At 32.9% G+C, this 15,476-nt stretch overlaps 3 protein-coding genes across 5 annotated transcripts; 1 reads left to right on the top strand and 2 right to left on the bottom strand.

Annotated features, from left to right (window-relative positions):
- Positions 1-1,349: 1,349 nt before the first annotated feature.
- LOC108724569 (uncharacterized) lies at positions 1,350-3,139 on the bottom strand. The gene is made up of 5 exons (XM_018451007.1): positions 3,102-3,139; positions 2,807-3,031; positions 2,258-2,730; positions 1,720-1,869; positions 1,350-1,645 (listed from the first exon to the last, which is right to left on the bottom strand). Exons 2-5 carry the CDS (start codon positions 2,971-2,973, stop codon positions 1,401-1,403), a joined length of 1,035 nt encoding a protein of 344 aa, XP_018306509.1. The 5' UTR covers positions 2,974-3,031; positions 3,102-3,139; the 3' UTR covers positions 1,350-1,400.
- A 3,840-nt stretch (positions 3,140-6,979) lies between these two features.
- Positions 6,980-13,442, top strand: Gat-1B (GABA neurotransmitter transporter-1B). 3 transcript variants are annotated; one of them, XM_018450979.1, is made up of 15 exons: positions 6,980-7,371; positions 8,021-8,138; positions 8,202-8,445; positions 8,532-8,751; positions 8,832-8,933; positions 9,047-9,224; positions 9,306-9,438; positions 9,509-9,643; positions 9,732-9,835; positions 11,835-11,959; positions 12,035-12,147; positions 12,242-12,373; positions 12,513-12,716; positions 12,804-12,971; positions 13,054-13,442. In XM_018450979.1, the coding sequence occupies exons 2-15, from the start codon at positions 8,134-8,136 to the stop codon at positions 13,153-13,155; spliced, it is 1,965 nt and encodes a 654-aa protein (XP_018306481.1). In that variant the 5' UTR covers positions 6,980-7,371; positions 8,021-8,133; the 3' UTR covers positions 13,156-13,442. The 3 variants fall into 3 exon arrangements, with proteins under 3 accessions (XP_018306481.1, XP_018306473.1, XP_018306490.1); XM_018450988.1 differs by having other exon boundaries at positions 7,201-7,370; positions 8,058-8,138; XM_018450971.1 differs by having other exon boundaries at positions 8,021-8,445.
- A 2-nt stretch (positions 13,443-13,444) lies between these two features.
- Positions 13,445-15,200, bottom strand: LOC108724558 (uncharacterized). Its single transcript, XM_018450996.1, has 4 exons — positions 15,046-15,200; positions 14,421-14,625; positions 14,258-14,329; positions 13,445-13,962 (listed from the first exon to the last, which is right to left on the bottom strand). Exons 2-4 carry the CDS (start codon positions 14,598-14,600, stop codon positions 13,762-13,764), a joined length of 453 nt encoding a protein of 150 aa, XP_018306498.1. The 5' UTR covers positions 14,601-14,625; positions 15,046-15,200; the 3' UTR covers positions 13,445-13,761.
- Positions 15,201-15,476: the final 276 nt, after the last annotated feature.

Genomic DNA, 15,476 nt, shown 5'->3' with positions numbered 1-15,476 from the left:
TCTACACGCTCCCGAAGTTTTGCGATTTAATTTGGAAACACCCTGTATAACAAGTCCCACATATTAAAAAAGAAAGTTTATTGGGAAGAGCACAATTAATCATAACTTAAGCGCAATTAATTTCTTGTAAAAAATACAAAAGGATTTCTCTATTCGATCAGACAAAAACACAAAGCTTGTAAAAATATCTAAATATTAAAAAAATGAAAATTATTAAGTTCTTTAAGAATTTTACATGTATTTTATGATTTTGCGTTTATGGTTTTTTATTTTGAAGACAAAAATATACGGACATTACATTTAGTACATAATAAATTATGTTTAATATAATAAAATAAATCATGTATATCTCTCTCTCTCTCTGATAGATATAGATTATTGCAAATTAATTGCTTTTTTTTGATAATGTTCTGAATCTTTGTACGTACAACATAATATATATATATATATAATATTATAATTATAATATATAATTATAGTAATATATAATATATTATAATTATAATATATAATTATATTAACATATAATAAATTATTATATATTACACTTTGTTTTATATTAACAGGTACAGTCTGTAAGAATAACTAAATATAAAAATATCGAGCCTCTTTAGATCAAAGATGCAACGAATATTTGGCACTTAACTTTGGTATTTACCGAATATTCGGCAATGTGTCGAATAACCGAATATTCAACGAATATTAAGCACGATTTTAATAAAAGCAGTGGACGCGCGACATTCTCACTTATAATTAGTATAACTCAAGGTTTGTTCACGTTGCATGCTCTAATATGTTCCGCTATCATATATATAGGTCTTACTCCAACGCGCTCATTAGAGTAGGAGTTATGACAAAACAGTGATGAAGTGAGTAGGAATGGAGAAAACAAACAAGTTAATAAAAAAATACATTAGTCTTTGCCAACTTTGGCAACATGAATACTAAAACATTTCAAGCCAAAAGTACCCATCGTGGACAGCATTGGTATAATTTACAAAGAAACACATGGAAGTGTTCATCTCTGATTCTAATGAGCTTCTAATACATTATTTTGTCGACGAAAATGAGGTACATACATTTTTTATTGTGTTCAATTGCATTTTTAAGAGGTGAGAGCTCATAAAAATTGAAGGAAACACTTCCATATGGTTTGTTAGACTGCGAAACGTAGAAGGTACTCGTTTTTAACAAAATTATTTTCACTGATTTTTGTAAAGAGCTACACTATAGTTTTTTTTACAAATAAAAAAAAAATCCTATTCTTACGATTAAAATTATTTGGTATTAGGTCGAATACTTAGACGATACATTCAATGTTTCGTCGAATAGTAAAAATATTACCGACTAGCCAGAGCGCCAAAGTTATCTAATATTCGTTGCAACTCTACTTAAATCTTCTATAATTGCTCGAACGTCAATGGATTAATAATCGGCGTTTTTGCTTTCCAGGACACTGGTACTTCTACCATTAACAGACTTCCATCCTCTTTCACAGTCAACACCTGTTTTGTATTCTTATCTTTCACTTGCGTTTTTTGTATAAGATTTGAGTCTAATTTTGTCATCTTCTTTGAGTTATCAGTATCAGCCACGTCGATCGATTGCAGGACGTACACTGGTTCCTGAGAGGACGTGGAATCACCTTTTGTAACAGAAGTTTCTTTTTTAAGATACATTTAGGCACAGTAATGTGTTAACCTATTGGTAAATACTTGCTTATTGGTAACGTAGAGGCGTCATACAGAGGATTACAATTTGAGAAAGCTATCAGTGGCGGTGGCATAGTTTGAGTAAAAGGCAACATTTGAGTTGGCTTCGAAAGTGTTGCCTGTACTGATTCATACTTACTAACAACGTCAGAATTATCTGTAACGTATCAATGTCAACAATTATAGAAAACTCGGAACAATAGCTGCTTTCCATTTTCACAAGTGATATTAACTTTAAAATTATGTGAATATCTTATACTCAAATAATGATGTTACTACTTGCTTTGATGACAAAGTTATCTCATAACAATACAAATTATTAAACTTCACTTTTAATGTAAATAATTAACAAGACTTAGTAAAATACATGGCGAGTTTATACAGATTGTAGGTAAAAATTCTGTTGAATATCACTTATTAGAATAAAAAAGAATGTATATTCAAGAGTTATGATGTCATGAGATAATTATCTAAATTTTGATATAAATAGAAAGCGACTAATGATACTGCAATATTTCATTTTTTTAAATTCAATGATACTCAACCTGTTTCATTCTCCTTGTTTCCTAAGCTATTTGCCTTGTTACAATTATGTTTTGCAACCTCAAGCATTGTGTTCCCACAGTTGTCACAAGATACGAGTTCCTTCATATGATTCCTCAAGTGATATACCATGAATGAATCAAGATCTGTAGTGTATTTACACTTATCGCATTGCAGCAAAGAATAAGATTTTGATTGTATTTTCTTACATCCTGGATTTGAGTCATTTTCGTTCGGTTCGATGCTACAGACAATCTCTTTTACCCCAGATCTCGTGATCTGGGGCGGTTGACATGGTTTTGGTTTGTCACCACTACCGCGGAGCTCTCCTTCGTTCAGAGAATACTTTTGTTCTAAAAAGCGCAGAATATGGTTCCGCGTCTTACGCATTTCAATCTCCAATCTATCTAGGGTGTTAACGAGCATACCGCAACTACGGCAGATCACATCTTCCTCGGTTATTACGACCATGTATCTGTAACAAGAAAGCTTATTTAACATCTTGTCGGTACGGGAGATGCAAGTCGTTTAATTAAATGTAGATTCATCACCCCTCGCCAACTAATTCTCCGAGTTTCTCGATTACCCTGGTCCGCGAGTTTTGCGTTCTGCAATTGGCCAAAGAATAAAAGCGACCCTTGACATCAGCGTCGCAGACAAAACATCGTGTCCGATCCTTCGCTTCTTCGTTGTTGTCGGCATAACTTTCTTTGTCCATGATCTCAAAAATATAGGCGAAACTTAAGAACTCTCGTGATTGTCAAAACCGTCAAAAACTGCAATCCAGAATTCAATTGAATTCAATATTGAACAACCGAGTGTCGTTAACAATATTAATGAATGTACCCAACATGCCGGCACCGCAAGATGCTCAAATGTTTCAGATTGTCTCAGATGGTTTTAGATTAAGGTTAAGCTAGGTTACGCACAGGCGTATTAATTGCTGTGGTATCCCTGGTGAAAATTTTTCTCAGAATTTTTATACGAATTGGAACATTTTTCAGAAATACTCAGAAATATTCAGAAAGTTTATATTTACTCTCAGAATTTTCCATACAAGTGAATTCTGAAATATTCTGAAATTTCTCATCCCCCATAATTTTTAAAAAATATTTATATTTTTTTTAGATTTTATAACATTTCATCAGAAATTATACTTATAAAAATCTTAGAAATCTTACGATATTTCATAATTGACATATATGAAAAATTCTGAAAAAAGATGTGAATTTTCTGAGAAGTGTTCCAATTAGTATAAAAAAATGTGAGAAAGTTATAAAATTATATAGAAATTCTGAAAAATTATATGAAAAATTCTGAAAAAAATTTTCACCAGGAATAGGCGAGGAAAAATAAATCTATTGGGGTGCGTTCCAAAACTCGACTCTTATCAACTCCGAGTATCTTTTATTCTTGTTCTTCACCGAATGTTGAACAAGGATAAAAGATACTCGGAGTTGATAGAGTCGAGTTTTGGAACGCATCTTGGATGAACATCACTGAACATGGATGAATTAGATCAAATCAAATTGAATATCGAATTCTTTCATCGGAATCGGACAATTTAATGATAAAAAAATTTTTTGTAAACTATCACATACATTTATTTGCATTATAATATAATTATTGTTTTTTTTATAGGTTTTTCTTGAAATGTGTATCATCTCCAATAGATGCAAAAATATGCGAAAAATAAAAAGAAAAATACAAAGAATGAAAAATCGAAACATTATGACAATAAAAATGAACCGCAGCGAAAATATTTCTTTTATGTATTTTACTTATTTTAATAGAAAATACCATGCTTGTTATTAAAAGTAAGTAGTTTTATTTACATTTAATTTTTTTTAAATGAAAATACTATAACAAGTGAAAATGTTTTCTAATTATTTTTCGAAGACCAGAAGTATGATCCTTCTGTCAATTATTAAAATGTCTCAGAAGAACTATATTAAATATAATTTGAGTAAAACTTAATTAAATTTAATATATATTTAATTTGTTTAAGAAATAATTCTAATTTATTTCAATTCCATATCAAATCGAATAACAATTATATAAGAGAATATTACCTCTGATATTATTTATTGTCTTTCAATTTTTTTATATTTATGCACAATATATGCTAATATATTATATATAGAAGCTATTTAAAAACTCATAAAATATTATCTCTAACACAGAGAAAGCGATATATTTATTAGAATTTACTGATAAGTATTCTTTAATTTATTCGAGTCACTTTAAAGAAAATATAATTTTATTATTATTTCGAACTAAAATATAATTAACATATAATTTTAAATGAGTTTTTTTAAATCATATAATTTTAAATGAGTTTCTTATTTCGAAAACTGTCTAAAGATATCAAAATTGAAAATTTAATAATATATTAAATAAAAATTATTTTATTTTAATATATATTTATTAAATATAAAATATATTTATTAAAAAAGAATTATAAAATAGAATTTATTACACTTCAGCATTTACATAGTCAAGAAAGGGATTTGGTTTACAATAAATTCTTACCTCATTCATCCTTCCATACTTCATATACGCTCTTATTTAACTATTTTACTATTTAACTATTTACTTTTACTTCCCAGTGAGAAATGATAATGGAATCGACATCAAATCGACGTCGATTCAATGTCGATTCGATATCGATTCCATTATCATTTCTCACTGAGTTTCTACCTCTATCTTTATCTTTAGTATTGCAGCTTTCCGATTATGACATATTTATCACCTTACCCGCCTAATTAAGTCAGTTTTATATTATCTTACTATGTTCTTGTACTACTTATTCTATTTTCTGTAACCTATGTCCTATTTCACAGCTGTTATCTTTTCACAGCCTTTCACAACCTTTCTTATCCTATACAGTACTTATCCCCACTCTACTCCCTATCTCTCTTCCCTTTTCCTTCTCAGTATTATTTTTTTATCTTTCCATAATTTCTTTATTATCTTGCCCTTACAATCATCCAATTCCTCCCTCCATAACCTATCTATAATTTTAAAAAAGAATTATATAGAAGCAATTATCTCTCTAATTAAATTATATCTTTTTATCAAACAGAATTCATAGAGGATTTTTGCTGAAAATGTATAGTATACGTAAAGTAAATTGTAAATTTTCAGCGCCGCGCTAGCAGTGAATTTTGAAACATATGTTACAATGCAAACATGAAATATTTATTAAGTAGAAGTACTAATTGTTAAACAAAAGTTTTAATTATTTGCGTTTAGATGTTTATAAATAGATGAGTTTCTGAAATGCATGAATGAATTCTCTTTTGTTTTCTTTATGTAAATGTTGGTCAACAATATTATAGAATTACAGAATGACAATAGACATAATTGTATAATTTAGTTTAAACATAGAAATTGATAAAATACGTACATACAATTGTTCTTTATTTTCTGTGCTTTTTTTGCTTAAGCAGTATAAAACCATTTAAAACAACGGACTTGAAGCAATGGAAATCATTTGCGTCATGTATTATAACTTATATTGAAGGAATTTTAGTTGAAAGTTCATATCGCAGGTAATTTTAAAGAAATATTTAAAGACATTTTAAAGACATATTTTATAGCAATTTACATTGTATTTTAATTCTAATACTTCTAATAGTTATTCATTTTAGTTTTATTTTAATTAAATAAAATATTTATATGAATATATGATAAAAACGACGCAATATTAAATTTTATTTTCTTACTTTCGGAAATTATGTTTTTAAGGCATTTTCTTTCTCTATAGTTCTAAATTATAAATCAAAATATACAGTATTTTTTAAATTTGTAGATTCATGTGGGACAGGAAATTCAATTTTAACATGAAAAATTACAATAAAAGTTTGCCCTTTTGGAGAAATATTTAAAAATTCATTCGACTTTAATCAGTAAAGTGATCGGGGCATTTGAATGATCAGTCGTTGGATTCTTTATCTTCCATCTACTTAAAAATGAGTATTTTTTAAGTATTTTTTAAATACCTCTCTAAAATGTCATGTGATTTTAGAATTTATGTTAATTTATAATACAAAATGTTCATGCATTGAATTTTTTTTCTGCTAACGTCGCATTATTGTAGATTTCTACGATAGCGAAGATAGTAGGAAATTTAATGAACGTTTGCAATCATAGTGACCAAAATTGTACTGAACAATTGTGTTCGTTAGATTTCCTAAGTTCCTACTACACGTCATACTACCATAGAAACCTACGTTGCTACGTCAGCGGAAAAAATTCAGTGCATAAATTTTGTGTTCATACCACGTATAAGTTAAAATTCGATATTTTGAGAAGCATCATACAATTATTAAAACTTTATATAAATACATGAAAAGAATGATTTTGTTGAAGTATTTAAAAATTTAGATAGATCAAAATAATTATATAGGAAGCTCAAATATGTGATGCAACGTTTTGACATTCTAGCAATTAATTTCAGCGTCATATATAATTTATTTTATATTAAATTATTTTGCTAGTCCAAAATTATTTTCTACCGCTCTTTCTTTATAAAAATATTTTGCATCAAAAATTTTTTAGAAAAGAATTATCGTTTCGGGACTTAATTATAGCCCTCATATGTTTAGTCGGTCTCCTCCTTTAAAGTATCCTTCAATATAATAATGAATTGTTATCATATTGAAAAAGTCATATGATAATGATAAGGAAAAATGGAAAATATCGTATCACATTTGGTTGCCGCAATTCGCGCGCGTATGACCGATCTCTTCGTGTCGTACGAGCAGCCTAAATATAGAGTGACACTGTGGCATTAATTTGTTGAATGGAAAGATAGGTGCGTTCATGCTCGAGGGGGACCGAGCATCATTGTGGGGTAGATCGCGACGGGGTACAGCAGAAATCTCGGCATCCGTGCGAGCCCTACCTCAAAATCGTGCTCGGTTAAGCGTTCGGCTAAAAAAAAGGGGTAACTCTATTCCCCTTCTCAAAAGTTCCGCATTCTATACTGAAGATCTCGGAAGTGATCTCGCACGTGGAAGAAGCAGAATATTTAGCAGGATGCCGAGATAAGGACCAGTGCAAGGACATTGACGGTGCAGGAAGACTGCATATTTTGGATCGTGACAACTGCGTATGTATCGCTTGCGATTTCCGCGCAAAGCTAACACCACATCGATCATTCCTTCGACAATGGAGTCCTTTTGCTTCTTTGAAGTTACGTGGGAAAAATATCTGAAAAAAAATATAGACCTATCCATCATATCGCGTGCATTATGTATAATATACAATCAAATTGTTAATTGGTTTGAAATTTCATTTGAAATTCAGCTTTTGATACAACGATCGTTTTGCACGACTTTAAGATTCCTAATTAAATAAGAAAGACGGGATCTTTTCGTTATACATTGTCGTCGTCGCGAGATGTGCAATATAAGAAGTATTTATTACTACACCGCAGTGCACAGGACACCATGAATTAAATAATAAAATAGGACAAGGTTGTGACGATGAGAACGCATTCGGTGAACGCTATGATTCCCGGAAGTGGCTCGTTATTCATCGTCCGTCATCATCAAGACCCTTGTCTACTATATGTCATACCTTGTACGCGCACCTCGCGCTCGTGCGCGCGACGACGACGATGACCGCGGGTATTATCATGCGAGAACGCAAATTTCATCTATTATTTATATTAGGGACTTATCGTCATCCCCTACATACTCTCCTCGAGCCTCTCGTAACACGTCCGGCCGCTCTTAAAGGGCTTCCTGTTTGTTAAGGTCGGCGTAACTAGATAGGACGAGCCATCCCGTTCCACCGTTTTAATCAGAAAGAAGAGCACAAGTTACACACAGTTGACGAGCCGGTCTCCACTCGCGATCGACCTGTTAGGATGAGGTGAGTTCTCCAATTTCGATCTCATCCCGCGATTTCGTCGCCGCAACGAATAATGCCTTCAAGGGGATCGACCGGCCGTCCCAAGGTAGACAGATCCACTAGTCCTCTGCCGAGAAAACCGGCAGCGAGTCCCGTGAATCCGGTGCAGGAGTTGAAGGCCCTCTTTTCCGAGCCCACCAGCAACCGAGCTCCCTCCAATGGCGAGAAAGAGTCGGACTTTCGATTTGAAGCGATACAATGCCTGCGACAGTCCTCGATCATCAAGAGGCCCAAGGACCTACCAGAACGAGGGAACTGGAGCAGCAAGGTGAGACATCGGTCAATATGCACAATGCCTAGACGAAACCTGGATCTAACTTATAGATACAATTTCCGTATTTTTCTCTTTTAAAGATCGAATTCATTTTGTCTGTCGTGGGACTGGCCATAGGTTTGGGAAATCTATGGCGATTTCCATACCTTTGTTATAAAAATGGCGGCGGTGCTTTTATGGTGCCCTACTTCATCGCGCTCGCACTGGCCGGTATACCTATGTTCCTGATGGAACTGTCCTTAGGTCAGATGCTGACGATAGGTGGTCTAGGTGTTTTTAAAATAGCACCTATTTTTAAAGGTAATTTTAGAGAGCACTGGTTTTAGTTTCGTTGAGGTACTTTTGGGAGGATGACAGTGACAATGTTGATCTTTATACAGGCATTGGATACGCAACCTGCGTGCTTTCCTGCTGGACCAATGTGTATTACATCATCATTCTCGCTTGGGCGCTCTTCTACTTCTTGGTCTCCTTACGTGCTGGTGAGTGACTTAACATTGTATATACGGCGCTTCTGCAAGCGGTTTTATTATTTGTTTTTTGGGCTGTAGAAAATCAGAAATTGTTACATTTATTTAATATAAATTTTGCACAGACGTACCATGGAGAACCTGCGACAACTCATGGAATACGCGCTACTGCATCACACCTGATGAACGTTTGAATGTGTCATGCTGGCAGGACGACTACTGGCCAAACAATGTCATATGTGCCACATCCCTCGGGAACTTGAGCCACGGACTGTTGAAGGATCCAGTGAAGGAATTTTGGGAGTAAGTTACTGGTCCAGTAGACACCTTACTTAATCAATTACAGTGTAATCAAAAAGTATCTGCGCCTTTTGTTACAAAAAGGAGGCGCACCCTAATGATATCCTCAGGCATTGAAGACGTGGGTAGTATAAGATGGGAACTGGCCGGTACCCTCGCGGTCGTGTGGATCATGTGCTACTTTTGCATCTGGAAAGGCGTTAAATGGACCGGCAAGGTAAAATGAGTCTATGATAAAGTCTTGGCCATTTTCGGACGTAGCGTATGAGTTACACGATGTAATACAGGTTGTCTATTTCACGGCGCTCTTCCCGTATGCCTTGCTGGTGGTGCTGCTCATGCGAGGCTTGACGCTTCCCGGCGCTTCGGAAGGTTTGAAGTATTATGCTACACCGAATCTCTCGAAACTCGGCGATCCTGAGGTAAAACCATCAACACAACGTCGATTTTTCCTTTAATTATACTAGAATATAAATATTACAATTATTGGCATGATCATTGTGTGTACAGGTATGGATAGACGCAGTGACGCAGATATTCTTCACTTACGCTCTCGGCCTAGGCGCGTTGGTAGCTCTAGGCAGTTACAACAAATTTAACAATAATGTTTACAAGTAAGAATCTTCTATTTCTCGTGGGTTATTATTTTTCTATTCATCTCTTCCTCCTCTCCTTTTTATTTAATTTTATATTATTTTTGTTACATTTTATTTACTTAATTTTACTTTATTATTTCTATACTTTATCTCCACGTTATTTTATTAATTTTCTTTTCTTCATGTTTATATCCTATATTTTACCTGAATTCTAATGACTTTTGCTTATTTTTTCATTATACTGCAAAGTTTATTTTAACAATAAATAAAAGTAGGGCTACGAGCCAGTTACAATATAAAGAATATTTAATAATCTTTCATATAAACGTTTCGACACCGATCGGATCATTTTCAATGTAAACAACAAGCAATATTACATAAATTATTGGAATATTCGGTCACATTATAATGTCCAGTAAAAACGTCGGTTATTTAGTATTCGCTATATGCGGTCCATATGTAAAAGCATCATAAAGGTGATCTCATCTCACTTTTCAAAATTCTACAATCTTACAAATAATTCTAAATAATAACTTGACATTGCGTTACAGTTTTAAATTATCAAGTATGTACATTTTATAGTAATTTAGTACCAATTCAGTTACATAAATATATATACCTTGATTTGTCGTAATGATGTAAGTCAGACGCCGAGAGGAAAACGCAAAATTAACTAAGTTATATATAATAAAAGGTAAGCCATGATACTATTGGAGAGAATATGTATCCTCGACGATGTCAGGCGACGTTATGACAAAAAGGAAACAAGGAAATAGAAAAGATAATTGGAAGGACAATGTTAAGAAGGGGAAAGAGCTTGAATAATATTTAGATATGATTCTGGCAGAGAATCTGTATCATTTTGCTTGTTTTTGTCTTTTAATGTGAACCATCTCCGATATTACTCTTATTGTAAGAAGCTTCTCTGTCTAAAATTTCAACATTGCCCCAGTCAAAATTATGATTTTAGTCAATGCGGTGATTGGTAATCACCGTTGGAGATTTTGGATTCTTATTAATATCCGAGATATGTTCATGTAATCTTGTTTTTAGTTGCCTTTTGTCTGACCTACATAACTAACATCGCAATTATCACAAGAGATCTTATAGACAACGTTTTGGTTACATAAAGGATCCAATTGGTCTTTGCCCTTTCTAATAAAATTCTTCAGTGAATTTGGTATAGAAAAAGCTAATTTGCAATGGAACCTGCTGGCAATTGGAGTAAATCTTTCAGATACCGAATTCACGTAAGATATGGTGAAAAATTTCTCCCTGATTTTTTTGTCAACCTTTCCACTGTCAAAATTAATGTGGAATTTTAATCTTTTTTGTATAGAAGAAAAGACAAATTCAAGTCCAGGATAACCATTACTTAAAAAGATATTTATTGCCTTAATCAAATTATTTTGTTGGAAACGAGGATGACACAATCGTATAATTTTGTCAACAAACCCATATATTAGACCTCTCTTGTGACAAAGCGGATGGTGTGAATTAAAATTCAGAAATCTGCCAGAAAAAGTCGCCTTACGATACACATCAAAAACTAACATCTGCTCTTCCACAATCAACATAATATCTAAGAAGCTTAACTCCGTGCCAACTTCCATAGTGAATTGTAATCTACCATGTAATGAGTTAAAAATTTTTTAAATGTCATTAATGCTCTCTGATGAAGCAGCTAAAATAATGTCATCCACATATCGAAAATAGAATAACAGTTTAACTGATAATTTTTTAATGTGATCGAATATTCCGATAATTTATATAATATTACTTGTTGTTTATATTGAAAATGACCCGATCGGTGTCGAAACGTTTGTATGAAAGATTATTAAATATTCTTTATATTGTAACTGGCTCGTAGCCCTATTTTTAATTATTGATTTATTCTAATTGAACCATATTTATAATTATTTTATTTTAGCACTTGAGAGGATGTCATTCCAAAGCGTACAATAAAAATCATTTGTATGACCGATTATACATATGCAGTCTTTTTGATATATTATAGAGATGCTCTCATCGTATGTGGAGTCAATACTTGTACCAGCCTGCTTAGCGGAGTAGTCATATTTTCCGTAGTCGGTTTTATGGCCCATGAGCAACAGAAACCAGTGGCCGATGTAGCTGCTTCTGGTAATTATCCTCTCTTTTAATCTGTTTCGAATTATGACACAATAATAATTTTGTTGTACTCATTATTTTGATCAGGACCTGGTTTGGCCTTCTTAGTTTATCCCTCGGCGGTATTGCAACTACCCGGAGCTTCAATTTGGTCGAGTCTGTTCTTCTTCATGCTTCTCCTAATAGGGCTAGATAGTCAGGTAACGTACGCATTCATCGAATCCAAGGATCGACTTTTGTTATTCTAGAACTATCACGGATTAATGATAATGTTAAAAATAAGTCGCATTCCAGTTTTGTACCATGGAGGGCTTCATCACCGCCGCCGTGGATGAGTGGCCGCGAACACTCAGAAAACGGAAGGAATTGTTCATCGCGATCGTATGCCTGATCTCGTATCTAATCGGGCTTTTATGCGTCACGGAAGTGAGTAGATTAAATTTTTCAAATATCTAAAAAATATTTAATAAGAGTGTAAAAGTATCTTATTCTTTTAACTTTGTATTTTTTAACAAGAGAAGATTAATCAGAGTTTTCTTAGTACTAATCAGAATTTTGTATACAGGGAGGAATGTACGTGTTTCAACTCTTGGACACGTATGCCGTAAGCGGATTTTGCTTACTCTTCCTGATGTTCTTCGAGTGCATCTCCGTCTCATGGGCATTCGGGGTAGACCGATTTTATGATGGCATACGAGACATGATAGGCTACTATCCCTGTTTTTGGTGGAAGATATGCTGGACATTTACCACACCTGCTATTTGCGTGGTAAAACTTTGTCCAATTTGCCCAGATTACGTGACTTAGAACTAATATGCTACTTTTGATTGTTTTGTATTTTTCTTTTATGTATAGGGTGTTTTCATCTTTAATATCATTAAATTCGTCCCTGTGAAATACCTCACGTACGAATTTCCGTGGTGGAGCCATTTGTTGGGATGGCTCGCGGGTCTTTCCTCGATGTTATGCATTCCAGGTTACATGATTTATATCTGGTGTGTTACATCCGGAACTACCTCAGAGGTATATAATATCATAGAAGAATTACATACGTAATATAATTCAAGAATTATTAATACAAAAAAAATGTGATAACTTTTTTCAGAAATATCGGAAATTAATAAAAATAGAAGACGATGTTGCTGCCTTGCGGAAGAAACTCAATCCAGTCAAAGCCGCTGCCATCGACACAGAGTTTGAATTATAAAATCGAATTCATGCCTTTTTCAATCACATAGATTATTTGATGTATGCGATGAAGTATAGTATGGTAATGGGAAAGATTTGAGCGCGCAATTGAATGTTTGCGATTCAAAATACATCAGAAATTTCACTAGAATAGCATGAAGATGAGGTATCATGCGTTTATTTATTTTGAACGCAACCTCATCGAGAAAAATGACGTTTATTAATTAAACTAATCTATTATATATCTCTATAATCTGCTTTCAACATATCGTATGAAAAGAAAATGAAAATAATAAAAAACTTTGCAATTCGTTCGAATATGTTTTGATTTATATTCCTCTCATGCCACAATTATATATCCTACGCATTAACGAGATGCTAAAATTCTGTTCAAAACAGCTTTTACCTTAACTGATATAAAAATCAAATATTTTATTCTTTTACACTTAAACGCTAAAATATATATGACTCAGAACAATACCTAATAGACATCTCGATTATTTCTTCATTTTTACGTCATAGTAAATTATATTTTAAATAATTCTGGATGTACTGCTCGTTGTGTTATAGCTGACAGTAAAGATTTTAATTCTTTATTGCAACCAGCTCAACTTATGTTGCAACTTCAGCTCTGCAAATCTTTATTCTGCATCTGTTTAATACGTATTTCTTCCGAGATCGCATTTGCCCATTGCGGAATGCAAGCTTCGGGAATGGTAATGGACGCCATTACGGATTTTACTTCTTTGATTTTAGTTGCATCTAGATCAATGTCAGAACGATTGTGCGGACACGACCAGACTTCCAATACCTCTGAAGAACAACTCTGAAATATTAGTGTCTTTTTAATTGTAAATTCATTGTGTTTATTATTACATATTATTATCACATATTATTATTGTGCTTTTAAGGTAGAACATAGATATAAATCTAAATAAAAAAAAAAATATGCTGGATCTATTTTTATATTTATAGACTACAATTGATTTACTTGCTCGCAAAAAAAAACTATAATTATTTTAGATACTATCTGAGTATTTGTAAATAGTACAACTAATAAAACAAAATCATTCTGATCCAAACATTTTCATAGTAATTTTCTTAATTTAAAGATGACTTACTTGTTGGGTTTCAGTTGCTGGGACAGATGATGCTTGATTAGATTCGCCAAATCCAGACAGCCATTCATCATTCTGGAATAAAAAAGGAATGTTCTTAATTATTCAAGAAATTAAACGACTTCTAGAAGTTCTTCGTATTAGAGAAAGAATTACTGTTTTATACCTCTTCTTCGCCTAATATGGGTTCAGCATCGGTAGAAACTTGGGATAATGGCAAGTATCCTGCCATACCCATATCTTCGTCGTCACTGTCTTCCTCATCATTCACCGTTCTTGCATCTAGGATTGCATTGGGAACTGTCAGACTATCTTGAATAGGTTCTTGCGTAGGCTCAGGCGACATGATGCATTGATAGATTCAGTTAACTCTTTAACAAAAATTGAAATAAATATTAACATAAATATGAAAATAAATATTAATATTGAATATAAAATTCGATTTTCATCAATATTGACATGTAAATTGATGTCAACATATAATAATTTTATATGCCATAAAACAAATATAATTTAGTGTACTATTATCATATTTAGAGAAAAAAATCATAAAAAAATAAACAATTAATAAATAATTCTGACCACATGGCTCGAGTAAATTTCAAAACGATAAGACGTAAAAGTCTGACAAGTTAATGAACATGTTGATCAGTCTTGATGAAATTCTTAATAATGAAAACGATAAACATAAATAAAAACAGCTCATCAATAAATCGAATAGAAATAATCGAACGCAACAACTCATCAATAAATTGAACAAGAATAATCCAATGATTGAATTATATATGTACCATTTTCCAAGGCTTGCAATTGCAAATAAATTCGAGATTGCCACGTAATGCCGATTTTGACAGTTCACCGTCGATCGTTCTCATAAATTCGCCTATATGCGTACGCCATTTTGAGGAAATTGCGTGAGGCACAATCTGTCGAAACACGTCCCAAGGTTGCAGCGAAACTGCTTGAATCGTAGTCGGTATCGTAGAGAGCACATACATATATTTTATATAAATTTATTATATGAATGAATTTTTTAAAGAGATTTAGAAGGTTCCTTATCCAAAAAAGGTGAAAAGAAAAAAGAAAGCATTAACGATTAATGCTAAAAATGCATAACCTTAATTAATAACCTTTAGATGAACAAACGAGCAACGCAGTGATATGGCATGGGTTTATCATCACGGTTGCCAGGTCCCGAGTACTGGCTACGTTTACACCGTGC

This window comes from Mycetomoellerius zeteki, unplaced genomic scaffold (genome assembly GCF_001594055.1).
Source record: "Mycetomoellerius zeteki isolate Tzet28-1 unplaced genomic scaffold, Tzet1.0 scaffold106, whole genome shotgun sequence".
In the NCBI taxonomy this organism is placed as follows: Eukaryota; Metazoa; Arthropoda; class Insecta; order Hymenoptera; family Formicidae; genus Mycetomoellerius; species Mycetomoellerius zeteki.
The sequence above is the reverse complement of the archived record's forward strand: the minus strand, read 5'-3'. Positions and strand labels throughout refer to the sequence as shown.

Excerpts from the sequence above, each read along its gene's own strand:
- LOC108724558 (XM_018450996.1), bottom strand. The coding sequence starts at position 14,600 with ATGTCGCCTGAGCCTACGCAAGAACCTATTCAAGATAGTCTGACAGTT. Across the intron at positions 14,330-14,420 it reads CCATATTAGGCGAAGAAGAG|AATGATGAATGGCTGTCTGG; the intron begins GTATAAAACAGT and ends TTTTTATTCCAG. Across the intron at positions 13,963-14,257 it reads CAGCAACTGAAACCCAACAA|AGTTGTTCTTCAGAGGTATT; the intron begins GTAAGTCATCTT and ends CTAATATTTCAG.
- Gat-1B (XM_018450971.1), top strand. The coding sequence starts at position 8,191 with ATGCCTTCAAGGGGATCGACCGGCCGTCCCAAGGTAGACAGATCCACT. Across the intron at positions 9,439-9,508 it reads GCGTTAAATGGACCGGCAAG|GTTGTCTATTTCACGGCGCT; the intron begins GTAAAATGAGTC and ends GATGTAATACAG. Across the intron at positions 12,717-12,803 it reads CCACACCTGCTATTTGCGTG|GGTGTTTTCATCTTTAATAT; the intron begins GTAAAACTTTGT and ends TTTTATGTATAG.
- LOC108724569 (XM_018451007.1), bottom strand. The coding sequence starts at position 2,973 with ATGGACAAAGAAAGTTATGCCGACAACAACGAAGAAGCGAAGGATCGG. Across the intron at positions 2,731-2,806 it reads GGAGAATTAGTTGGCGAGGG|ATACATGGTCGTAATAACCG; the intron begins GTGATGAATCTA and ends TTCTTGTTACAG. Across the intron at positions 1,646-1,719 it reads CGCCTCTACGTTACCAATAA|GTGATTCCACGTCCTCTCAG; the intron begins GCAAGTATTTAC and ends CTGTTACAAAAG.